General features: G+C 48.9%; 2 protein-coding genes across 4 annotated transcripts in view; one reads left to right on the top strand and one right to left on the bottom strand.

Annotated features, from left to right (window-relative positions):
• Positions 1-22,362, top strand: part of SLC67A1 (solute carrier family 67 member 1) — a 59,205-nt gene extending 36,843 nt beyond the window's left edge. For all 3 annotated transcript variants that reach the window (XM_005522329.3, XM_014251911.2, XM_088057656.1), the window contains exons 8-11: positions 4,392-4,492; positions 13,203-13,304; positions 17,070-17,190; positions 22,074-22,362. In XM_005522329.3, the coding sequence (XP_005522386.2) occupies positions 4,392-4,492; positions 13,203-13,304; positions 17,070-17,190; positions 22,074-22,261 (512 nt within the window). In that variant the 3' untranslated portion in view covers positions 22,262-22,362. The remainder of the gene's footprint in view (positions 1-4,391; positions 4,493-13,202; positions 13,305-17,069; positions 17,191-22,073) is intronic.
• Positions 22,363-23,792: 1,430 nt separating this feature from the next.
• PHLDA2 (pleckstrin homology like domain family A member 2) lies at positions 23,793-25,178 on the bottom strand. The gene is made up of 2 exons (XM_005522328.3): positions 24,677-25,178; positions 23,793-24,213 (listed from the first exon to the last, which is right to left on the bottom strand). The coding sequence occupies exon 1, from the start codon at positions 25,107-25,109 to the stop codon at positions 24,711-24,713; it is 399 nt and encodes a 132-aa protein (XP_005522385.1). The 5' UTR covers positions 25,110-25,178; the 3' UTR covers positions 23,793-24,213; positions 24,677-24,710.
• Positions 25,179-25,667: the final 489 nt, after the last annotated feature.

The raw sequence follows: 25,667 nt of genomic DNA, 5'->3' as shown, positions 1-25,667 counted from the left end.
TCCTCATCAGTGATGTGTAAGGACAGGGTGATGTTCTCTGCTCTTCCACACACAAAGCCTTCACAGCTCTTTTCCCTGTCAGCCCAAAAAGTGCAGCTTCTCTTGATGGTGATTTCAAGAAGTGAGTTTTGTGCACATTATTATGTGTGTATCATGCATCTGAAGGTAAGCTAAGGCACTTCCCAACAGGGATCCTAAGAGGGGACTTAAGGCACCCTAGATTTTAGACTTTGCATCTTTTTCCAATTCATTTTTGTCTGGAGAAACTCTTGAAGTTTAAAGAACGTGAAATATGATTTACAAAATTAATTCTAATTTGTAAACTGTAAATTCAGTTTACAAATGAAGGTAAATTTAGCTGTGGAGTGTGGCTGAATCGGAAGGGGGTGGCATTCCTGGGCTTGGTCAGGCTCACCTGTTATTCCTTGCTATATCTCTGGGGGAACAAGTCCAGCTGGAGTTGTACAATAACATGCAGAGAAGTCAAGGATTTCTGATTATTATGTGTAGCTGGCAGTGGCTGAGATCAGTAATGCCAGCTCATCCTACCCCTGCCACTGGAGACAGGATACAGTCTCAAAACACTGCTGGCTTAACCTAACAGTGTTTAAGACAAAAAACTTCTGAAACTGTACTCTAAAAAGTGTACAAAATGACAGTACTTCACAGAATGAGACAGATGTTTTAAGAGGGTTTTCTTAGCTGATTCTGACTCATTTCTCATCTTAAAGTAGCATAATTTCTCTGTTAAAAATGCCTGAGACTGCATTCATGTGAGCTTTCCCCAGTAATTTCCTGTGTGCTCTCTTTTTTTCCAAAGGCCAGGCAAAATGCACTTTGCTTTAGACACTCCTGCCAAAATGCAAATTCCTGTCTGTTACAGAATCCATTCTTCTTTCCCTTTGTAAAGCAGAAATGCTCACTGAACCAAAATAAACATCTCCTGTCCGAAACTGCAAGGCAATTTCTAGGCAAAGAAGACAGAGACAGTGAAGCTGGGATTTAAGACAGCCTAGTAGTCTGTCACTGGATACCTGTGAGTGTTTCTGTAAGGGGAGGAGAAGGTTCATTTGAGGGATTCCAGCTGTAGCACTCGCACTACAGTGAGAAGTGATTAAAATCCTGGTGACTTCTCTTTGCAGGTCTCTCCTCACTTCAGCTCACTGACCAAACTGATAGCAGCTGAAAGGAGATCTGGCCATCGCTAATCCTCTGCAGCTCACAGCTGGAGGCTGAGCTCCTCATGAGCTCATTTACCTTTCATCTCCGGGCTGCAACTGTATAATTAATTAGATTGCCCAAATTACAGACCGTTCTCTATTTACTTTGTAAACAAGTTTGTGATATACAGCAAAGAAAACCTTTTGTTCCTTAAGGACCTCATTGTTGTCTAAAATTAGCTTGTTTGAGACAGAAAGAACCTCCCCGGGAGGGCTGCAGGGCTGGGAACCTCCTCCCTGCGTTGCATAAAAGCAGAGATGTGGGCTCTGTGCCTCTTGCAGGAAAGGAGCTGCCGGGGATTGGACAGGCAGCAGACAGCTCCAGCACAGCCCAGTTACCTTCTCAGCTGACCTGAGAAAAGAGAGCCTCACCGCATTGTGGTAGATAAGAGACAGAAAGAAAAACAAGAGGATAAAAATATCAAACATAACTCTCATTGACAAGAAATCACCAGGGCCTTGAAAATACTGATAAATAGCTGCTTGTATGAATCTTTGGCTGCTTAATCCCTTTGGAAAATCTGGTTTCAGCATGATTGCTTTAGCACCTGCATCCTGTTTTTTAAAGGATTTTCTTTTACGTGTGGAACAGTTTTGCAGTGAGCCTTAGGGCTCTGCATCCCATCACATTTCCAGTCCAGTGTAGGAGGGGCTCCCAGAGCCTGTGCTTGCCTTCTTACACCATCTTGCAGTAAGGATTGCTAAGCTGGCCCTCCAAAACCACAGGCTGCTTTTAGACATGTCACTATATACATATACATATATATATATATATACATATAGGTGCTTTTTTGTCATCATTACTGCATCTCACTAATCAGTTCCCTGCTTTCTGCTGCATAACCCTTGTTACTCATCCCACTGATGCCAGGTTTACTAAGGAGTTCACCTTCTTCTTAGACATCCTCAAAAAAGGCAAGGTTTCTGAGGATATTTTATGCCATTTTCCTCTTTTTTTTTTTTTCACATTGAGCCTGTCAGCATCAACTGAGGTTTATCATTATTTATGTGGCTGCGCTCAGCTGACTGCAGTCTACCCAGCTGGGAACCTGCTGAAATCTTTGTAAGAAATGCTTGTCCCAATGAGCATAGCATCATTTTTTAGTTCAGTCTGAGGCTCACCTTGTGGGTTTCATCAATAAATGCGTTACCAGTGGGAGAGACTGCTCTAGTTGCTGAGAGCAGAGGGGCAAGGGGGTCTCCCTCCTCCAGGGATCTTTAAGGGGACCAGGCAGGCACAGGAGGTGACACCCATCTGAAAACAAGACCTTTGCATCTCCAGGGGAGCCGGGAAATGTCTAACTCTAATTAAAGAGCACAGCCTATTCCCCTGCTCCGAAAGAAAGCAGCTTGTTTGGAGGAGAAAGATCCAAATCTGTCTTAACTTGATGAGGGACTTCAAAGGGGAGAGGAGCTGTAGAAGCTGGAGTGCAGTACCAGGAAGAAGCATCAGGTATGTAGGAAGGCTGAGCCCCTCCTAGGTGGTACCTGCAGCGGGTGCAGGATGAAGGGCGAGCGCCTGCTTCAATCTCATCTTCCTACAAGTGAAACCAAGTGTGGTTTTTCTTTCATTTCATCACGTGTGCCTTTTATAAACATGTGCAACCCTGTTGCCTGATTTGGGTGTTGTGAGTAAATACTGGTATTTGCATGTTACCTTAAGCTGGCTTGAGCTGAGAGCAATTTCAAAGTAACTGGATAACAACGGGGTGCGCTCTGTGGAGGGGTGTGGTAAAACCATGGATCTTCATGAGCCCCAGCTCCCAGGCACCTTCTCCACATAGCTGGAGAGCAGAAGAACAGGGTTCCCTTCCTGCCCCCATCTCTCTCTCCCAACCTCTTGGAGCCGGCTGGGGTGCAGCTACTCCTGTCAATGGGGAGAACGTGTCTCCGGTGGGGTTCAGGAAGGCTTTGTGGCAGGTCCTGGGACGGGAGGGCAGTGCTCCCTCCAGGCAAAGGCTTGGGCTGCCTGGAGGGAGGTCCTTGTTGCTGCAGGTGCTGCACTGGTAGAGCTGGGGTTGGGCTGCTGGGTGCAGTGGAGTTGTTCATTAAGAAGCAACTCCTCCACAGCATTTTAACCAGCAATCTGGAATCACTCTCTTCATCCTTCCAGGAAAAGCTGGCAAATCCTCCCCATGCCGTGTCACTTTGCCAGGCCACCTGCTGTCTTCTCAGTCCTCACATACTGCCTCCTGGATTCTGGCTTTTTTTTAGGGAGGAGAGGAACATGACTTCCTTTTTACCCAGTCCTTATAACTCAGAGGATCTTACAAGGAAAGGCAGGACTGCTAAAAGTCATCTGGTCTCTTCCCTCCCAGAAGGATCAGTAATCTCTGACAGGTGCATTGTGGGGTTCTTCACACACACAGAGCCCAAATTTCCTGCTGTCTTGGTCCATCTCAGGTACACAAGACACTAGGGGAAGCAGCAGGCTCTTACCCCACACCACACTTAAGTGCAGTGTTTTGACATAATATTCTTAATTTGACAGCTCTCTCTGTAGGATGGGAGCATGTGCAAGCATGCCTGTATGTGCGTATGTTTGGCAGTGGGGGAAAGGCACGGAATTGTATTTTCATTTGAGATTGAGTGGACATTCTCTGTTACACTTTCCAGAAATTGCCTCAATTGAAAAGCAGACCTGGTCTGTGATCTTTCTGTCCATACTTTCCTGACTGCTTGTGTTGATATCACTATCAGTCCACACAAGAGAATTTTCACGTGCCCCAGACATGGTTGCTGAGGTGTGCAGAGAAAGCACTGCATTTTGGCTGATGTCACTGGGCTGTTCCCCACAGTGAATATCTGAAGTCAGGCAAAAGGGGTGAGGAATCCAATCAGATTATTTTTATGGTTACAGTCTTGTCTGAACAAATGTTTTCTTGCTGGCTTCAGTGATACAAATATTTACCAGTTTATAATTAACAGCTGAAACTACAGCCTACATATTCACATTATTTAAAGATGAAAGTAAGTGGGATAAAAAAGTTAACATTTAAAGATTAAATTACTACAATGAGTTTGAATAGGATTCTGCTTATGTTTATACCCAGTGCTGGCAAACCCAGGGAGAGCTACTGACTTGGACTGGTGGTGACTGGGAGCAGGGTTTGGGCTATTACATGCAGTGCAAGTGTATTGATGTATTCTTTGCATTAACCCTGCCTCCAGGTTTGTTCATGATTATGTTTTCCATCATCTCTATGGATTTCTTTGGCTTGGAAGCAGTGGAATCTGGATATCTGATGTCATATTTTGGTGTCCTTCAAATGGTAAGTGAAGTGCAAGTCCCCCTCTTAGATTAGCTTGCCACACTGCTACCTAATTCACTACCTCTGGACACATGCTCTTCCAAATCCAGGTGCATTTCTGACAGGCAAATCCTAGCTCTGCCATACAGCATTTAGCTTCAAAAAGAGAAGTGACTCCAAATTTATTCTGCTCCTTGGAATGGGAAGGAATTGGAGAGAGGAATGTCCTGGAAACTTTCTTTCCCTTTTCCCTCTTTGTGGATTTTTAAGCTGCAGAGCTAAAGTTTCCTTGGACTGATGTGTCCTGGGTTTTGTAACAAAACTTACATTGAAGCTAAAGTGCTTTGGCTGACGTTTTTCCTGGTGCAGGTTTGTTGATTTACATTTATATAGTAGCACCCTGTACACTCAGGAAAGCAGACAATCTTACTGGTGTTTTTACTGAAGATCCCTTCAGTGTAGGAGAACTTGTTTCTGCTGCATGGAAACAAGCACAGCAAGCTTGTGATTCCCAAAAAGAAAAAAAAAACCCAAAAAACAAAACAAAGCACAGAAAGGTGGGTGAAGAAACAGGGTTAAGAGACTACCAAAATGGGTAAAAGGGAAAAGTCTGCTGAATTACGCTGTAACAGGGTGAAAAATGTGCAGTGCTGTGTTACAGCAGAGTGTTCCTTTTGGAGGAAGAGTCTTAATGATTTTGCAGAAAGAGCAGCAGGTGGTTATAAGCAAGCCCCAAGGTACGAATGCAAGTTAAGCAATATCCTGAAGGAGAGTGGTCTTGTTATTAAATCCTCTTAGTTTCCTGGGCATTGCCACAGGGATCCTGTGGGATCCGGAGCAACTTCTCATTTGGGGAATGGCAACTTTAAGTTGTTTCCTTTGTGCTATGATTTGGCATGGTGCTGCCAGTCCCTTGGGCTCTGGCCTGGTCTCACCAAATCTAGGCATCTTGGTAGAGCAGCTGATAGGCATGGCTGTACATCAGCAGCTGGATTCTGCAGAGTAAACCGGCTGGAGCTGAGGAGATGGTGCCTTTGCCACATCCCTCCTGTGAGGGTGGCTTTGGACTAGTCGTCTCTTGGACCTGTGAGCATCTCCAGCCAGCTATATGCAGTCCCATTCAGCCTCTTTGGAAAGAAGACTGGTTTGTCAGTCCACAGTACAGAAACAGTGTTAAAAGTGAGGTGATCAGCAGCTGCTTTCCACAGAAAGCTTCTGACCCAAACTCCACTGCCTTCACAGGCTTTCCCTACGCCTTGCATGCTGCCTCCTAGACCAGGATCTGCAGGAATCACTCAGGTTTTAGAGGGGCCAAGTCACTGTCCCATATCTTCCTCCCCATTGGAATGCTGAAGGACTCCCCAGGGCTGGGCTTTTAACTGAAGATATACCAGTTAAAGCCCTGTTACATAGGCAGAAATAAAATCTGGAGTTGCAGCACGGCTGTGTGGCGTGCTCGTTTAGAGTTGGGTTATGTGGGCAGCAATAGCTCTTGTAAGGAGTAGCTTTGTGTTGCTAGATGGAGCCTGGACGCTGCTTAGGTCCAGGATATCTGTCTTGAGGACACTGCTGTTATGTCTGGAATATCTACCTGCCTCCACTGCCATTGTTCCCCAGGTTAGTTTGGTTGAAACTGCTGTAGATAAGGTTACCTCCTCTGCAGTGCTGGGACACCCCACATGGAGACACAGCCCTGGAAGATACAGGAATTACAGCACCCACTCTGCTTCCTCATGGATGATCAGATGCCAGTGCTAACCAGGGGCCTGACCCTTCCCAGAGTCAGACGAGTTCCATCCCACAGAGGCCACAGTCCAACCCTGTAGGCTCAGGTGCAGCATCTGCTTTGCTGGGGAGTCTTTGCCTTGGGACACTTGACACAGAAACTGGCTTTTATCAGCCAGGCAGTTTTATACATCCATGCAGTTTCTATCCATATTGCTATGCCTATTCTACAGTGCATGGCTCTGGACATCAGCAATACAGGAGTGAAGTGGTCATAGGGTAGAAACTTTTCTTCATGTTGGTGCATTGAGGTTTGCTGTCAGAACACCAAAATGGAAAGAGGAGAAAACACTCTATGTTTTTAAAAATCCCAGGACACCTGATTCTTGGTGAGAGCAAAGCCATCTCGCCTGAAAGCTTGCAAAGCACTGCTTTTTACTTTGTCACTTCCTCTTCCTACTTTATCAGTGGCAGTTCCAAACTCTACTCTGGTTTATGCAGGACAAGATCCTCAACTGGACCAAATTAAACTCTCACTCTCTGTCTTTTAAATTATTTTAAAACATTAGAATTCCTTTCAGGTATTTGTCTAGAACTACCCAAAGATATCTCTTGCAGATGATGTCTGGGTTAATGTTTTATGGCTGCTTTCTGTTTGGGTTGCTCTAGCAGACAGGGAATAGGAGTGTGCTGGCTCTGTCCTGCTGAGCCCCAGAGCTGCTTGTGTTGCCTAACCTGGGATTTCAGGTGCATTTGTTTCTGCTCTACAGTGAATTGATACTGCTGAGATACAAATGCAGATTAAGGTGCAAGTGAATTACACCAATCTGGATAGGTGAATGATGATTAATATCTGCTGACTGGCTTCGCCACTTCACTGAGTAAATGTTCATAAGGAATATATAATAATGTTCTCTGCTCATAAGGAATATAATGTAATTTCCAGTGAATTTCATCAACCAGATACTCAGCTTTGATTTTTTTTATTCCTTAGTTTGCCCTTCTGTAAATCATTGTGAGGATTTTTCCATCCTCTTTGACTTGCCCTGAGCCTTCCTGTTAGAGGAAACCTGTCCCCCATGTTTGCATCTCTTCCTGGACTTGAAAAAGATATAGTGTTTAAGGACTTTTACAGCCGGAAGGGGACATCAAAGAAATTAAGGGGGAAATTATTTCTTTGTGTTATTGTAGTTTCTATTTTTTAAATTAAATATTCTCGAAACTCACATATTCCTCTTAAAGAAGGCAATGTTGCAGCTCGCTTTCCCAGCCTGATCAGCAACCCAGGATGACTCAAATAGTGATGGTGTCTTCCTGCCTTCCTCTCCCACCCCAAGGATATTATGCTCCAATTGCTTAATCTAGTTTTTCAGCTTCCCAACCTTATTTGACCTGCTGTGGTGAGAAGTGGCCAATGCACTGTAAGAATCTGTTTCTCCTCATTCCTCTCATTCAAGCCAGCTGCAGAGTACCTAGAGAGGAGATTGCGAGAGGCTTTGAGCCAGTCCACCTAACTTTAAGTAGGCAACTCAAGTTCTTTGTCATTGCTCTCTCAAACATGATTCCCTTGCATGGGGAATCAGCACAGAAACACAGTCCCTGCAGGAGGTGAGGTGTTTTCCCTCTTTGCAGATGGAGGAGGCTAGTTTAGACACACCACTAATTCAGGCATCACCTGAGGGATCCCATCGAGAGCTCCTCAGCCTCGCCTCATCCTGTGGTGAGCATCATCTAACAGCAGGGGATACGGGAAAGTGTGGGGCAGGTTGAAGTGCAGTGAGGGTGGGAAGGGGGCCCGTGTCTGGGTCAGGACACAGCCAGGCAAGGTCAGAAAAGGGGGTGTGGGAAGGCAGTGAGATAGTATTGAGACCAAGAACTGTCTGATGAGGAAACAGAGTTGTGGCTTAGAAAATGGAATATGGCTGGAAGGGACTGATGGGGAGATGAAAATAGCACATGGGGGTAATTCAAGCAATCCAGGTCTCCGCAGTTATTTTTGAAGCACACTGAAAATGTGGGGCTGCCTGATGAGCTGGGACTGTGCCAGGTGAAGAGAAGTCGTGTGGGAGATAACAAAATGAGGAGAGGAAGGCAGACAGCAGGAGGGCTCTGCACCAGGCAGCCTGCACTGCCGAGATTCCTTTGCTCATGATGTGCTTGAAGCATCTTTATCTGATCACTGGTAGGTCTCCAGGCAAGAGTTACGAGAGCCCATCAGGGACGCAATCCCTCTGTCCTCCAGGGCTGGGCTTCCAGAGCCCTCTCGTCTGAGAAGCCATGTGCAGGATATTTCCCTCATGGTGAATGCCTGGTAGTGTGAAATGCCATTCAGTCTCCCTCCAGAGAATAATTAATTTCATAATGGTTTAAAATCATTTAATTTTGAGTAATGGGCAGAAATGAGCCTAGACTCTTTTTTATTTTTTTCTTTTTTTTTTCTTTTTTTTTTTTAAGTTTGCAAATGTGATAGCATGGAGACCTTCCAGGTGTAGTATGTGGCTTGGAAGATGCTGTTGGAGGATTAGGCAAGTGAAATACCTGGAGACCCTGGTTCCTATCTCAAGTCACATCTGATGCTTAGATTTCAAACCACAGCAGGGGGTGGGGGAAACTTTCCTTTAAGGACTTTTCTCAAAAAAAACCCAAAAAAACCCAGAGCAAAATGCACCAAACAAAACTCTGGGTGGGACAAAGGGGTAGATATTTATAACCCTGAGGATCAAGAAATCATAAGACATCAGTTCTATTTACTGCATTTAAATTTGTATTGTTATACAAACTCCACCTCTAGCTGTGCAGCTTCTGGAGGGACAAGTCAGTACGGAGTGATCCTGAAAAGATGAGAGAGATTCCTGGAGGAGAGATTTACATTGCGTATCATCTTATCACCAGTCTGTCCCTCTCGCTTTTCTTTTTTCCCCTGCACAGCAAAAGAGATGATTAAAGAGCCGGGGATTTAATTACAGCCAGGTATGCCTAGGGGGAAAACCCACTTTGTGAAAGGGCCTTGCAACAACAAACAGAAAGTTCTCCAGTTTCCTTGCTTTGAAGGATTTATATCTGTGGAGGGGGGTGGGTTGGAGGGGGAAAGAAAGCGATTAGGCTGGAGTTGGCAAAACACACCATCCTCTTCCCCCTGTTTGGCAAAGTGCTGCCTTCAGCAGTTTGGTCCTCACCATCAGCCCTCCTTCCAGTCCCACCGCCCTCCTGCTCCTCCACACGACCTGAACTACTCCAGGTATTCCAGGCACTGCTGTGTCGGTAAAGCAGCTCCCTTTCCCCCAGCATGGGCTTTGCAACATGTTCAGCCTGTGCAGAAAAGCCCCGTGGTTTGTGCTGACCCCCGTGGTCTGCCCCAGCAGGTCCCTCCCCAGCCGGCGCTCGCCTGGGAACTGCCAGCCGGCACAATTTCAAAGGCGAGATACGGGTCCAGGGCGTGGGAGGCTGCTTCTGATGTGAATCATGCTATCTGTGCTAGGGATGGGGCCCTGCACCTTCTCTGCGAGGCTGTACCAGCTTATCTGGCCTGCTGTGTCTGCCTTCCTGAGCTTCTCACAGCTTTTCATTTCCAAGCTGTCGGGTGAAAGGGAACGTATTTTGTTGCTGGGCTCTGTCAAGCTTTCAGTCAGTGCTGATGGAAGAATCTTTGCCAACAGTCCCGTGTCCTCTGAGCGCAGAGGACCAGCTGAGCATCTCCATAACTCCTCATACCTCCACAGGGGAGGTCAGCTTCTTGCAGGTGCCAGTCAGCTCAGCAGCAGCTCCCTGCAGCAAGGCACTTCAGAAGTCTTCCAAAAACTGGCACCTTGGACTTTCAAATACAAACAACCCTTTCCATCCTGCAAGGGGTTCCTGAAATTTGTTAGAGGTTAACAGTCAAATGGGTAATTGGCCTTTCTGAGCAAATGGGAGCAGCTGTTTTCCCAGAGACCAAATGCAGTGATAAAGGCAAGAGAGTATTTTTCCATGTGATTTGCTGGGCTAACAAATCCCCAGCTTGGTGAATCCAGAAAATGATGAACAGAGATTTGGTTGTTCTTATGCATTTATTGGGAGACTTATTTGCCTTTAAAGAAGGAGAAGGGGGAGGAAAAAAAGATGAGTTGGCTTTTCCTGCGACATATGTACACAGCCACAGGCAGTGCCTGTTATTTCACTTGCAAACAATTTCCTCTCTCTTTTGTTTATTGATGGCAGAAGGCATTCCAGCCAGGTACACTGGCTCTTCCCCGACTTCAAAGGAGGTCAGGTTACAAAGGCAAGCGCCATCCAGGCAAAATGAAATGCAGGAGGGTAAGGCCCATCACAGTCAGTCTCAAGGGGAGTTTATGTGCAAGGAAAAATCCCAGAGCACACCAGTACGAATAAAAATAAGGATAAATTCCATTTATCAGCTACCAGAGCTTGTCCACAGGAGTGATGAGGGCCAAGTCACCTGGGATGACCCCCCTACCTCCTGGTAAACCAGCAGCACGTGTCCAAAATCTTATATGGAAGAGTGCACACGAACCACCTTTCACCTTCCCAGATGTGCTGCTCATGCCAGCCCCAGTGGCTCTGCACTCAGGGAAAATTGCAGACTGGAAGCAATGGGTTTTCAGGCCAAAATTCAAACTGGAAAGTGAGGTCAGAGTTACTGGTGACTGGAAGTATTATCTAGTGCCTAAATCAAGGCTCTGTGCCCAAAAGCAGGATGATGGGCCCTGTCTACCTGGGACTAATGGCTGGATCAGCAGTGCCTGTGCTGGGCAGGCAGCCCAGGTAGCCCATGGGGGGACTTCCATCTGTACAACCTAAGGATTGCTGCCCAGCCCCAAGGGGAAAGCAGGTGACTTGGGCTCATTCTTGCCCTTGGAAATAGTCCACTTGCCAAGCTGATTCAGCAGTGATGTTTTACCTTGCACTTTTTTTGCCACAGCCCAAGTGGTGGGAAAGCCCATGGGGAATGCCAGCATTGACTCGAGGACCATCCCTCTGCCCTGCTGACTCTGAGGACAACTTGTTCTGCACATCTCCAGGTCCTGCCTGCTCAGAGCCCATCTCTGCTGCACTTGCCTTCACGCAGGGGCTCGTGTGCAGTGATGGCAACGTTTTTGGGAAGGCCACTCCCATGGCCATCAGACCAGGGACGTTGCTGATGATATACCCTAATGACTCAAGGAAGGGCAGGGACTGGGCTGTGCCTGCACGGTGTATCCCAATAAAATGTGCCATTCAAGTCTGGGCAAATTGGGAAATATTTCCTTTCCTCCAATGGCTCAGCAGAGCCTAACTGGGGTTCGGATGATGCCACCCTTGAGTCAATCCATGCCCTGTGACAAGGCTCAGCCCCCTTCCCATGTGACTCAGCATAGCCCCAGCTGTAGGAGGGACTGGGAAGTTGCAAAAAGTTAATGACGATTCTCCCTTTTTGGAGCACTCAGCTTAATGGAGCGTCACGCAGTGGCTTCCCCACCCACCCCCGGAGTAGGAGCTGCTGGGGCTGGTATCAGCCTCCTCTCATGGCAGGGCTTTCGGTCAGGATGACTCAGGTCACCCTCGGCATTGTCCAAGCCTCGTGCCACAGCAGGTCCACCAGGGTCCTGGAGGCCGCTTGACAGGTGCCGTGACCTGGGAAGGACACGCAGGACCAGTGTCACACAGCAGCTGGGCACACGTGAGCCAAGCTCTCAAGCCCTGGCCAAAGGCAGGGACAATGACAAAAAGGAGGCAGGAGCCAGAATGTCTTCTTGGTGTGATGTGCCCTCGTGTCAAAAATCCTCTGAGGCGGTGAATTTTGAAGTGAAAAGTGAAGGGTTGAATTTTGATGGTTTTCCATTCAGTTGTATGCAGTTGGAAATACAATAATTTTGTAGCTATTGTTCTTTATGTCAGCTTCATTTTCACTCTATCGCTATCTGCTTTTTTTTGTTTGTTTTTTTGACTGGTTATTATAGATTAACATTTCCTTTCTGCTTAATAACTTACTTTCTCATTTATTTTGCACTTATTTCCTTTCAGATGACTTTGGGTTTCTGCCTCAGGACTAACACAACAAGGTTGACTGTAGTGTGGTGTCATTCCTGGTCCAAGCAGACCACTGAAGTTTTCTCCAGGATGGACTGCCATAGAAACAAAGACACTAAACAAAGAATTTTGAACTAGAGCTCTTCTTTCAAGTCAGAGGAGATCTCATTTGGATCAAACAAACACTTTCAAGGCAGGGAAACCTCAGCAGTTTCCTGTCTGTCTCTAACCTGTATTGCAGTCAGTCAGACTTTTTTACCATGATCTCTTCCAGCCTCTCTGCTCTCGTGTCCACTTGGGCCAGGATCATCTGAAGTATGGGAGATGCCAAACAGATAAATAAAAGGAGGAATCCTTGCTCTGCCAAGTGCTGGAAAAGTCAAATAATTTCTGGGATTTTAATATTTTGCTCTTCCTTCCCTCCTCCCCAGTTTTTGTTTAAAATTTGTAGAACCAGTTCCTCATCCCTCACACCTGCATGTCCTGCTGGGACTGGATATTAGCATCTCCGTCATACTTGTTTCCTGCCTAAAAATTAGGAACCACACAATTTGTATATTTACAGTTTAAAATAATGGCAAGAGAAGGTACAGACATTTTCCTCCTCAGCTTACAAAAGTACAGTTTTTCTTTGGGGAGGACTTGACAAGAATGAAGACTGTAGTACTAACTGTATTTCACAAACACATCACAAGTTGTATCTGCAAGCATTTCTAGAAAGTTTCAGTCACTGCTGCTGAGTAGGCAGTGATGGTAAGCTCAGGCATGCACCCTGAGTAAAACTTCCAGCTGATGGGATGGATCTCTCCCTAGAAGGCAAAGCACTTGAAATAATGGATCACACCTTCCAGTCATTTACTGTGGCAGTGAGGTCCTTTTTTGTTAAAGAAACCCTGATGGAAGAACCTGTTTGCTTGAAGAAAGAAGCAATTCTCTTTTGGGTTTGCTTAAATTATTATATTATATTGGGCTTAATGGTGTTTATGTGTTTCTTTGCCAGGTTGTCCAGGGTTTGGTGGTTGGGAAACTCGCTAGTCACTGCACAGAGATGACCCTGCTCAGACTCAGCGTCTTCGTCTTTGCCGGCGTGGGCCTAGGCATGGTAAGGCAGGTGGGAAATCACGCACAATGCCTTCAACAATGTCACAAGCAGCGACACAAGCTCTGTGAGACCTGGCTGTGAGCTCTGTCCCTGGAAATGCCACCTCTGGCTCTCTTGGGTGGTCTTCAGGGTGGGGAAAACCAGCTCTGCTGGGCCTCTGCGCAAACAGAGCCACGCTCAACGTCAGCATTGCGCCAAACCATGATAAAGAGCCCTGTGAGTAATAGTTATGGGGATTAAAAAATATATTAATCTTGCACAGAAACTCGCTAAGTTCCTCCTGAGTCACCGGATTTGCACAGAAATCCTGGCCTGGTCTTGTCAGCAACTGCATTTCCTGGACTACCCAGAAAGTAAATGAAGATTACAGTGGAGAAAATGTATGTTGCAGTGAGACAGCATAAGTTGTGCACTCTCCTTCTGGGGCTTTATTTTTGTCTAATCCCCCAAGATTTGGGGAAGGAGGTAGCAAGGCAGTAATTTTGTTCCTCCATTTTGGGATGAGTGATGTTAGCTGTTGCTGGTTGTGTCCGCATGGGTGAGGGTTGATGCTAATCTTGAATAGTAATTGGAAAACTGAGTGGATGTAGGTAGCTCTACTGGGAACTGTGTTTGCTCAGATAAGCCACGTTCAGGGCACTGATAGCTCTGCCATGGGGCCATGGGGATGGAGGAGAGGTGCTTGCAGTCCCAGTCAGTGCAGTGGGACCAAAGGACAATTGAGCTGCACCAGCCTTTCAGCATGCCCTGCAGGATTTGGCCTTGAGCCTTGCTGCCAGGACACTGGTGCTCCCACTGCTGCAGGCAGGATGAGTGCCTTTCCCACAACCATACCACAGCCGTGGGGAGGTCAGGGCCAAGTCCTAGAGGGTGTTGAGGTTTGTGGTTCCCAGCTACAAGGATGAGATGAGGCACCTACACACCTTAGCTAATCTGAGCTAAATCGTGTCTGAGATGAGGCTGCGAAGGGAGGATGGGTGCAGAGCAAGGGTTGGCTCTGCAGATGGAGTGTGGTCCCTCTCCCTGGGGTTTTTGAGGCTCCCAGGGATTCTGTCAGGAGTAGAATGCTTGGGAAGGGTCTCTTCCAATTGGTGTCACACTCTTTTAACTGAAATCAATATGCCTCCTTAACACAGGACATCTGCGTAGAGCTTGATGCTCCTCAGCATGGCCTGGGAAGGGCTTTGAAGGCCACCCTTCTGTTTCTGGGTCATGGGTGGGAGCAATTAGGTGGGAGCAATTAGGTGGGACCAAGGGGGACCTGGCCCATCTGGAGAGATGAGCACCCCCATCCAGGTGTAGGTCAGGTGCTGCTGGAACTGAATCCCTGTGCTGAAGCCTGGTCCCATGGGAATCAGGCAGAGCAGCAATATGAATTTCATGGCTTTTGTGCACTGAGGTCTCACTGACCTCCAGAGAAGGCTGGAGTCAGTTTGAGGTAGGAGAGAAAGCCTTGATGGCAGTGGAGGGGCAGCACACATGTCGCAGTGCAGGAAGGCTCACACTGACTGCACAGGGAGGAGAACCAGGAGGCAGGAAGGGAAATCATCTTCGAGTTGGTAATTATGCCAAGTCTGGAGGGCTGTGGACATCCTGAGAGCACGGGCCTGGGGACAAGGGTCAGCAGTGACTTCCCATGAGAATTATTCCTAGGCAAATGCAGCTGCAGTCCTCTTTGCCCGGGACACCTTGTTAAAAAGCGCTCTGTCCTAGTGGCAGCCAAGAAAACATCCGCTTCTGGGGTGGCTTTCTGTCTCAGTGGGGACGAGCACTGTCACAGCAGCAGCCCCAAATGCAGAAGTTGTTGGGTGAAGCTTTTAATCCTTCACAGCTGCTGTGCTGTGAGGAGTGTCCCACCTGCTGTGCCCTTGCAGCATGTGGCCTCCAAATGCAGCAGTTCCCCTCTCTGAAGGATGGAAGTGAGAAGAAAGGCTAGCTGTTAATCAAAGATGCTCCAGAACCCCTCCTGATATCACAGGGAGGGGAGGTGTGCTGAAGCGTTTTTGGAAGGCTGGCACAAACAGCAGCAGACAGCGCTGCAGCTGGGAAGAGGCTGCAGGATGTTCCCAGCAACAGGCAGCTGGAGAAGGGAAGGGGTGCTCTGGGAGCTCGGCAATAACACCTGGATAAGGAGAGGAGGGAAGAACCAGTGTCTGATCTGCAGATGTGAGCTGGGAGAGCGTGGGCCGGGCTGTAGGAGGGCTTGGCAGTTGCGATGGGGAAGATTTTCCCTTTGTCTGAAGGCACGGCTGTGCTTCATCCTGCCTTGCTGCCTCACTGCCTGCATTTCCCAGGCATTTGTTTTTTGAGCTGTCTGCTGAGACTCCTGATTCTGCCTCTCTCTTAAAAAATGCTTTTAGATCTGCTCCCCTCAAAAAAACTACTCAGCACGCAGCAGCTGAGGAGTAGCAAGGACTGGGCTCTGCCTGGCTCAGTTCTCCCTCAGCCCCAGGGAAGTGAGGAGGCATTTCCCGTTGTTTTACAGGAGACACAGATAGGCCTCTGCTCTTTTCTGCTCACTTGCTCCAGCCCATGAGGGAGTATGTACAAAGCAGGAGGGATTAAAACTGATTTTTTTCTATGAGCTTCGCAATGTTGTCCTGCAATGACATTTGCCCTAGCAAGGAATTACTCTCCTTCCTTTTGTTTATGTACCAAATACCTGTTCTTCTGTCTTTGTTCTCAGGTTCCTTAATCAGAAATGCCTAGATCTTAACCAAAATTCAGGCAAAGAGCCCCTTGGAGGAGAAAAACCTGGCTGTGTGTGACTCTAGAGGGGAACTAGGAATAAACCTCAACATTCCAAGTCATTAGTGAGCAATGTCTCTGAGCTCCTCCATCTTCTGTAGCCGAGAGGCAGGGACCAGATCTTAGGACAGAGAACTCCAGAGAATGAAACTTCTAGCTAAACCAGTGACAGAAATATTTTCCAGCCACAATAACACACCTTGAGACATGGGTTAGGGCAGGAGACTTGCAGTAAAGGGGGAATTTCCTTTCCATGCCCCAGAGAAATCCATTCATTTGACCAGCAGGGCTTGTGAATGAGCTGGGAGCCGCTCCAGCCCTACAGCTTAGGGAGCCTCATCACTTTTGTTTCAGCATTAAACAGCTGGAGGGATGTCTCTGCTAAGAATATGTGCAATAACAAAATCATTACTCTCCCTAATTATGTTCACTAATGTGCACTCATGGCCAGAAGACCTATTCCAGATTATTGAATTTGGTGAATTTATTAGCAGGGAAGCAGCAGAACAGGATTAGAAATCCCAAAGGTACGATGTTACATAATGCACCGTGCTCATTTATTTTGACAGGCTCGGTTTAGTTTTAATTATTTATGATAATGAACCAAAAAGCCTTCTCTAGGCTGTTTTGTATAAGTAATGGAAGCTTCCTGAAGTACACCGCATACATCTGCTGTTCAACATTTCCTCAGGAGTTGGACAGAAGACAGGGGGAAGGGTGCAGGGACGTCACTAATTCCCAGATGCTAAAAATACCCACAGCAGTGCTGGGGAAACGTGCTGCCAGATTGTAGGGTATCTTTTGCTCTGCATGCTTGGAATAATTCAGTGCAGACAAATGGCAGGCTGTGAAAGACCCCACAACTGCCAAAGCCACACCACCACGTATCATTTGTGGCTCCCTCCATTTCCCTAAGCCATGGGTTTGACTCGTGATTTTCTTCCAGGTTGTTTCTCGCCACAAAGTCACCATTTGTGCTCTTTAATGATCTGTGGTCTGTTCTGTCCTGTCCCTTAGGCCCTGATGAGGACTGTGTGGCACTACTGCATCATTGCAGTGCCGCTGGTGTTTGCCTTCAGCATGCTAGCCACCATCACCGACAGCATCCTCACCAAAGCTGTGCCCTCCTCTGACACTGGTAAGACTCATCAGAAAAGGCCAGACTGGTATTTTCTCAGTTTTGAGTCCACTGGGTGCTTCCCAGCTCCCACCAGAGCTATGGAGCCCTGGGTGAACACCCAGATCTGGCTGGGCACACGATGGGCGACAGCAGAGCAGATGAACAGGACTGATGGGGCTAATACAGGATGGACTTGAACAAGCATCCCACGACCCAGTGCTCCCAGTCCTGTGCTGCCTGCTGACATCCATAGTGGTAGGCACAGAAAGGGAAGGCTTTCTCAAACTCTTTCCCATGGAAAGCCAAGGTACGTTAAAAAAAACAACCCAAAACCCACTGCTCTTCAGTCAGAGAGGGCTGCTTGTTCACACCTTTTAACTTAGGGTATCTCAGGAGGGGATTCTGGATTACTCTTTGCAAACATGCTTTATCTGATGCAATAATTACCTCCTCTCTCTGTTTTGGCCTTGTTTCAGTCAGCATTCCTGTATTTCTCTGCATAAGATAGCAGTGGTAGACACTTACATCTTTATACCTGGGGCTTTAGTTCTGTTGATGAAGGAAATATGCCTGCATTATTGTCATGAGAGCCTGGCTGAGTTTGTGCAGGGATGGAGCTGGCTTAACTCGGTTTGATGCCTTTTGCTCAAGCCCTTTCAGGGTTTGCTCCCAGAGCAGGTCCCCAAGAGCGTCTCTGCTTTAGCTGTGGCTTTCTGGGATGCCAGTCTGCACCCTTCATCTTCCCTAGGAGCTGTCTGAACAGACCCTACCAAGAATGGGAGCTGTAGTTTGCACAGCCCATTAGTGAAGTTTATAAAGCACTTTTGAGATGCTTCTGGGTGAAGAGCTTTTCTGAAAATCACTTCAGTAGTTTATTTGTAGAGCTGACCCACTACATATCCTACAAATGCTCGGAGCCTGTGATTTTCAAGTGGGATATTTCTACCTTGTAAGGACCATTTATGCCCAGTCTTCACCTCCCTGGGAAGAGTCTCAGCCCCTCTGCTCAGCCAGGAAGAAAATTTGCTGCTTCATGACTTGGAGCAATGTTCATGTGAGGGAGAGCCAGGGGGGAAGGGCACCAAGCAGCTTTAGGACATATAACCAGCTGGAATTCATCCAGGCTCTTCTCAAAGGGGTTTTGTGAGGAAAACCAGAGCAGTGCTTAGCTTTTGGAGCCTGGAGGCAAGCTTTGGTCAGAGAGGAAAATGGGTTTAGTTGCCTCACCCTGCTCCCTGCTTGCATATGTTGTTAGGCCAGCCTGTGCCTAGGCAGGATGGATGGTCTCCCCATGTCGGGGCAGGACTGCAGGGCAGGATGGAGGCAGTCTGCAGAGTTGTGCAGATGCTCAGGAGCAGGTTGCAGGTCATCAGAGCATGCCATGGGCTACTGAGGGCTTTCTCCTGCCTGTCCCTCCTGGGCTGATGTCATGCCAAGTGCTACTACAAATGCAGAGTTACAGCTGGCTCAAACCTGGGCATACCACAGAGGACGGAGCATTGTGGCTCTGGGGGAAAACCTTGTCTCCACCACTCCTTCCTGGCCCTCACCTTTCAAACTGTGCTTTTTCCTTGCAACATTTTTGGGGGAAGCGGTACCGATGGCCTTGTGCTTGTTTGGGATGTACCGGGCAGGGGCCGGGGCGAAGGCAGGAATGCCTGACACAGCAGAGCCGGCAGGCTGCCTTTCCACGGCAGCTGCCGCAGTGGTGGTGTGGGTGTCTCGCAGAGAAATGCAGCCACTAGAATGCCTGCCACCCGTCCCTGGCTGTGGGAGGCACCCCGCAAAGGCTGCTCCACCCATACAGCAGCCTAAAGGCTGCTCCTTCCTCTGCAAAGAGAGGGCTTTGGTGGCATGTTACAATCCCTTACTAAGAGCATGGAAACCTGGTTTTACGAAAAAGCTTTGCTGTCACTGTATTGAAAACCTCAGCATTCACTTGCAACAACTTTTAGCTAATGCAAGGAAATCCCACATTGAGAATTTGCCTTTGGAAGCCTTACTTTTGAGCCTTGGTGCTGTCTGTTCCTGATTTTTTGGTCAGCTTCCAGCCTGTAGAACCCACGGAGGTTTTTCTTTGGGTTAGGAAAAGGCGTTCTGAAGGAGCTGGAGTCTGGGCTGAGCTCAGGTATCCATCTCAGCACGGAGCATTGTAGGAGTGTAGCCTGTCCACCCTTGCTACACCCTGAGTCACCCATCCTTGCATCTTAAATAGGCGTCTCAGAAAGGGAGCAGTGGGAGGCGGCACAGCACCATCCCTTGCACCCATCAGCCTGCTTTAGATCCGATCCAAGGTCACTTCCTTCCAAGGCTGATGAGTTTGGCGCTTGCTCTTTGCTTGCTCTCAAAGCTCAGGCTTTGCGCAGAAGCAAAGGTAGCAAAAATTATTTCATTAGTTTCCCTTTGATCTTTTTTTTTTTCCCCTTCTCTTCATCTTCAAAGGCAGGAAGAGAAAATTCAGCCCCACACGCACATGCTGCTCAGCTGGACCCGTGAGCTGGTGGGAAGGCAGCCCCGAGCCCAGGGGGACTTGCATTCACACAAGCACTCCTTGTCAACCCCGGTCCTTGCCCAAGAATGGACCTCTTGTTCCTGCACGGATCCCCCCCATTCCTGAGGGAGGGAGGGAGGGAGGCAGGAAGCCCAGCAGAGCCTCCGTGCGTAACGGGCCCATGTGTCCTGATGTTATTTGTGCATCAGAACCCGAGGAGGAGAGTTTGCAGCCAGGCAGGGCTCGGGGCATGGAACCCCCCAGCTCTGCTTGAGCTTTGTGGGTTCAAAGGCGGCCGCTGGCGACAGTGACCTAGTGGTTAAACCCAATTGCCCCATGGGCGTGTGGCTGATCTGGGCCAGCACCATCATCTGCGAGGCAACAGGATGTGAGCTGGAAAGGAGTCGCCCGCCTTGGAGAGCCGCCAGCACCCAGCCCTGAAACCTGTGGGAGCGGAGGAGATCTGGGATGGGGGGGAGGATGGGCTCCCAGCCGGCACAGGTCACGCCAGATATGGGAAAAAGGAACGGAAAAAAGCTCGAGAGGGAAAAAAAAGAGCAGGGAAGGTGCAGAAGGTGGGATAGCTGTGACGAAGAAGGTGAGCATGTGCGTTGGCAAAGCAATGCAGGAAATTTTCTGCTGGTGAGGTGACTTGTCCCAGTTTAAGGACTTGGCTTAAACGAGATCTATCACATGTGCAGCTTTGCCACAGAGCTACGGCCACGCTGCAGAGCTGAGATTTACAATGTCCCAAAGCCTGAGGGTGTCTGACACGAGGGATCTAATTTAAGCCCATTAAACAGAAATTATCTTTCTCAGCAACATGCTGGAGAAGTGCAGAGGGAGAGCCCAGCCTTTTATAAGACGATGGATTTCTGCTCCATTAAAAAAAAAAAAAAAAAAAAGGAAAGGGAAAAAAGTGCCTCCTCAATCATAAGAGCCAGTTTGGCAATTGCACGTAGTAATTAGTTTAATTCAAATACCTAGAGGGGAAAAAATAATTGCAAAACCTGCCCAGAGAGTTTGGTGGTTGTGGGATGGTTCCCATTGGCAAAGGGTCAAGGCGAGGTCCCACCCATCACCTTTGTGTTCCCATGTGTGGGAGGAGCACTCGGCAGCGCTTCCCGGGAGATTTCCCTCTCCACATGGTTACGCCCTTGGCCTGGGCTCATTGCACAAGTATTTTAAGCACGCTGATAAAAGCCCAGCAGTCGCTGCCCGGCATTACAGGAACACCTGGCTGCCTGTTCTCTCTGGGACCTGGGCATCATTTCCCTCTGGCTGCCCACGTTAAATATCACACTCTTCCTCCACTTCTTCTTGCATACAGGACAGCATTCTCCTCATCCTTCCCGGGTGTGTGGTGACACCACCTCAGTGTGTGTCTTTGTGGAAAACTGATGCCAGCAGCCCAAATACTAATAGTGAAAAAATAATTACAAACATTATTTCAGAGCTGGGCACAAGTTTATTGAATACGGTGCCAGCTTGCTGTTCCTCCCAATGCTGGGGGCTAATATTTGCTGGCTGGCCAGGTATTTTCTGCTCCTCTGAACATGACAGCTGTCCTGAACAAAGACTGCAGGACAAAAGAGCTTACTGGGTGGTGTGGGACAGCCTTGTGTCCCAGGGGATGTCCTGGCCATCTGTCTGCACGTGGAAAAAAAACCTCGCCTTTGCCAAACTGGAGGTGCTTCCCCATCCGCTGGGTTCCTGTTAAGGATGCAAATGTGAGGGCTGCTGGAGGGGGAACCGGCCCAGCTGGGTGAAGGGCTCGCATACCCATCCAAATTGAAATATCCGCTCTTTTTGCAAAGGGGGTGGGGGAATATCCCAGGGGCGTTCTGTCTTAATCTGTGATTTTTATTTATTTATTCTTAAAGACTCAGGCCTAACCCTCTCATTCCTGCTTGAGACCTATTTCTCTGCTTCAGACTGGAGAATAAGTGGCAGTAGTAGCTTGGGTGGAGCAGAGCCCACTCAGGTAATTAGGAGATTGGAAGAATCTCCGTGATTTGCTAGGAAGGTGCAAATATAACCCTAGAAATTACCTCTCCATCCCTAATCTCATGCAGTAGTTACCAGCCCTGCCAGGTGAGATATTCAGCAGCACCTTCTGGGTGCCAAAGGCATCCCTGGACCCTGGTGAGCACTTTGCCTTTTGGGCAGTGCTGCAATTGCCCAGACCACTCAGGGAAGAGCTGAGCTGGCTCATGGTGGAAACTGTTCCCCTTGCCTGCAGGAGTCCCTAACTGGACCACTACAAATTAACGCAAGAAATTATCTGAAGTGATTTGCTGCTACTGCAGGGGAGCAGCATCATAAAGGGATAAAGGGGATCTTGTGTGCTCTTCTCTGCTTTTCCATGCCAGGACTTGCTCTCACCCTGTGTCTCTGACATCTCTCCTAGGTGCCATGCTCGGGATTTGCGCCTCAGTGCAGCCCTTGACCCGAACAGTGGGTCCAACCATTGGTGGAGTTTTATATAAACAATTTGGAGTCTCCTCCTTTGGCTATTTACAGCTAATGGTCAATTTAGGTTTGTTTGTTTACCTCTTGAAGAGTAAAATCCCACTGGAAGAGATGAAAAGCCAGTAGTACAGTTGCAAGAAAGTAACCCCTTTATTTGTTCCATATAAATAAATCCTTGAGTTTTATTTTTGATTCCGTTAACCTAGAATAAAACAATTTGAACAATCCTTCCATTTTGTTGACATTTGCATCTTGAGTAAGGGATAGATCAGTTTGCAAAGGTCATGGAGCCATGCTGGAGCAACTGGTGGCCATGGGGACCACTGGAGCTATCGGGTTCCTCCCATCCTCCCCCACAGCAGTGGCTGTCATGGCAGGCAACAGCCCCCAACGCTCAGCTGCTGTCAGGCAGCATTCCTGCTTGGATTCACTGAAACTGAAGGGATTAGGAGACAGTGCTTTTGCTCTGGTTTGGGTTTTTATTTCAGTGCCCTGAAACGGTAACAAGAAAAAATGGGGAGTAAAACACATCTGCTTTTGAGCGTTATTTTGCTGCATTAAATGCATCTCCAGCATTCTCAGGTTAGAGAGGGCACTGAGGCCAAAGAATTTCAAATGCTGTGGCCAGAGGTTTGCTACATCCACAGCTCAGTCATGTGCAACCCTGCCTGTGCACGAGCTGCCAACGTACCAGGCTGCAGTGCCAGAGCCTCTCCGCCGCTTCCAGAAACTGGGCCAACCCTCCTTCCAGGTTTTTCCACCCCCCATTCTGAGTCTCTCTTGCTCTTACTACAGGCTTATGTAATTACACACTTTGCAACTTCCTCTAGTACAAAGCCTCCTGCAAGAACTGTGCTGATACTGGGACGGGGGAAATTACCTGCTGGAAATGACCAAGTTTGGAGCAAGTACTTTGCGTGCTACGCTCACAGTCCTGACTGCTGGAGTTGAGTCGTGTGCTGCAGCATTGCTCTCGAGGAAGCCCAGGTTATTTAGTGAGAATTGAGTCTCACAAAAGAAAACTTCAGCACTTTTATCAAAAAAATCAGCTGTTTTTTTCCTCCAAGCTTGTTGGTCCAGGTGCTATAGGAAAAGAGCCTGCCTCCATTCTTCAGTTATCCTGGAGAAATTTAACTCTTGTCTAGAGACTGCAGAGGTGAAGGAAGAGAGGAGAGCGAGTTCAGCTTGCTTTGCTACAAAGCTGAGGAATCCATGGAGCGTTGGCGCTCTTATTCCGAAAGCAAGAATCCACTTTTGTGCCTTAGCACAGCACTAAGCTATGGGGGCTGGGGGAGGACACAGGGCGTTCGCAAAGAGCAGCATTTCCCCGTAGCAGGGAGCTCCTGTGCCTTCTGCAGCTGCCATTACTCGAGTCTAAGGGAAAGAGCTTCTAGAGGAGCACTTCTGCAAGCTACGGTAGGCTTTTCTATCTCCACCACTGACCAGAACTGAACCTCAACACATTTTCCCTCCCTGGTCAGGAGACGAGGTCAAACACAAACAGGTTATCTGGGCTTTCTCCACCTCCCACTGCCCAGTCCAGGGCACCAAAAAAACCAAGCCTTACCCACTCTTTTTAAGCCACTTCACCACTGCCGTATCCACAGATACGCCTTAACAAAAGTTACTGCAGCCCAGAGTACAGTAATAAAAAGTGAACATTTCAAGTAATTTATTTGGAATGGACACATTAATGCAAAAGCAATATTAAGACCAGTAACTGCTGAAAGACATTCAACAAAATAAATACAAATATAGATACTACAAATAATTTAAACTGTGTTTAACACCACCAGTCAGTGTTGAATCTTCCTTGCATCTCATAAATAGAAGATAATAGTTCACAAAGCTGTGCCACTCAAAACACGTGGACGCTTTGCTAGAAGTCCTGTACGAAAGTCTTTGGTTTTTCTTTATGCGTCTCAGGCAAAGCTCAGGGCTCTTTGCTCAGCAGCCACAACGGGCTTGGAGAAAACCAAGCTGCTTCCAGCTCTCTTCTTTGCTTTCCTTCATTGGTAGGTACCCTGTCCCATTTCAGTCCAAGACACTCGATCTGGTTTATCATCCAGTGGTATGCTCTAAAGGTAGGAAGAGGAAGTGGGTTAGTTAAACAAGCAACACAGCAAGGCACAGAAAAAAAAAAAAAAGTGTGTGTGGGGGTGCTTTACAGGGACAGTAAGCATTGAGCATTTATTCTCACAGATATATTCTTTTAGCAGATTCTGTGAGGGAAGCACTGCCAAGTGCCATTCCTTATTCCCCGCCACCCCCACGTCGTTCTCTCAGCACACTGCAGCAGCCCGGCTCCCAGCAGAAATTCCCCGCTCTGCATGGCAAAGGGGCCAGACCCCGCTGCGATGGGCCGGGCCGGGCCGGGCCGGGCCGGGCCGCGCGGCTCCGGGGAGCGGGGGGCAGCGCCGCGGGCCCCTCCGGCCCCGAGGGGAGCCCCGACCCGTCCGCCTGCCCGAAGCATTTACAAAGATGAAGCGAAAAGCCCACGGAGAGGCGCGGCAGCAGCGCCGAGGGGCCGGGCGGGCTCACCTGGGGCCGGGCCGGCCGGGCGGGCGGCGGCGCCTCAGGGCGCCCGGGCCAGCCGCCGCTCCTGGGTGCCCGCCGCCTGCTCCATCTCCTGGCGGCTCTTGAAGTCCTGGATGGCCCGCTTGTTCTGGAAGTCGATGAGGGCCATGGTGATGGAAGCGTTCCAGCAGCTCTGGTCCGGACACCGAAAGTCAATCTCCTTGCGGTCTTTGGTGACGATGGTGAAGTAGATGTACTTGCCCGTGCGCTCCACGCAGTCCACCTTGAGGATGGAGCCGAAGCCCAGCTCCTTGCCCTTGGCCCGCTTGTGCCCGTCGGGGAAGAGGCTGAGGCTGTCCTTGGTCAGCACCACCAGCTTCTTCTTCCACAGCTGGAACAAGCTGTCGCTCCGCTTCTCCAGCTCGCCCTCGCGGATCACCTCGGCTTGCATCTTCATCCTCGTTCCCCGGCGGTGGCTCCGGCTGCTGCTCCGACTGCTGCTCGGGCGGCGATGACCGAGCCGTGCCGCGATGGGAACAATTTATTGCAATGAATCAGCGCCGGGCGCCTTCCGGTGCCTCCCCCGGGGAGCCCGGCCCGCCGCCCCCTCCCGCCCCGCCTCCCGCCCGGCCCCCGCGCCGCGCTCCCGCCCGGGCCCGCGGGGCGCCGGGGATGGGGGCGCCGGGGGGACCCCGAGACAAAGGGAGGGTCCTGGAGGCTGCCCCGGCTGGGCCGGCTCTGGGGAGGGGATGCCTCCCCCACGGGCTGCCTCCCCGAGGGCTTCCACTCAGCTGCTGCCGTATCAGGGGACCCCAGTCCTGTCTGCCCGCTCCCCTCCCCACCCATGTTTCCTCTGCCCGTCAAGGATGGCCTCCCCCGCGGTGAGGATGGGGCCACTGTGATCAGAGACAGCCCCCATATTGCCCCTCAGCACTCCCTGCCGCTTCTCAGATCCCTAATGCGGTACAGGATGCTCCCCACCCTCTGTTCCTAGGGACCTGGATATGTGCATCTT

Source organism: Pseudopodoces humilis, chromosome 7 (genome assembly GCF_049639895.1).
Source record: "Pseudopodoces humilis isolate 2021_Gansu_Grassland_sample_001 chromosome 7, ASM4963989v1, whole genome shotgun sequence".
Classification (NCBI taxonomy): Eukaryota; Metazoa; Chordata; class Aves; order Passeriformes; family Paridae; genus Pseudopodoces; species Pseudopodoces humilis.
Note: the sequence above shows the minus strand (reverse complement) of the source record. Positions and strands in the feature narration are given on the sequence as shown.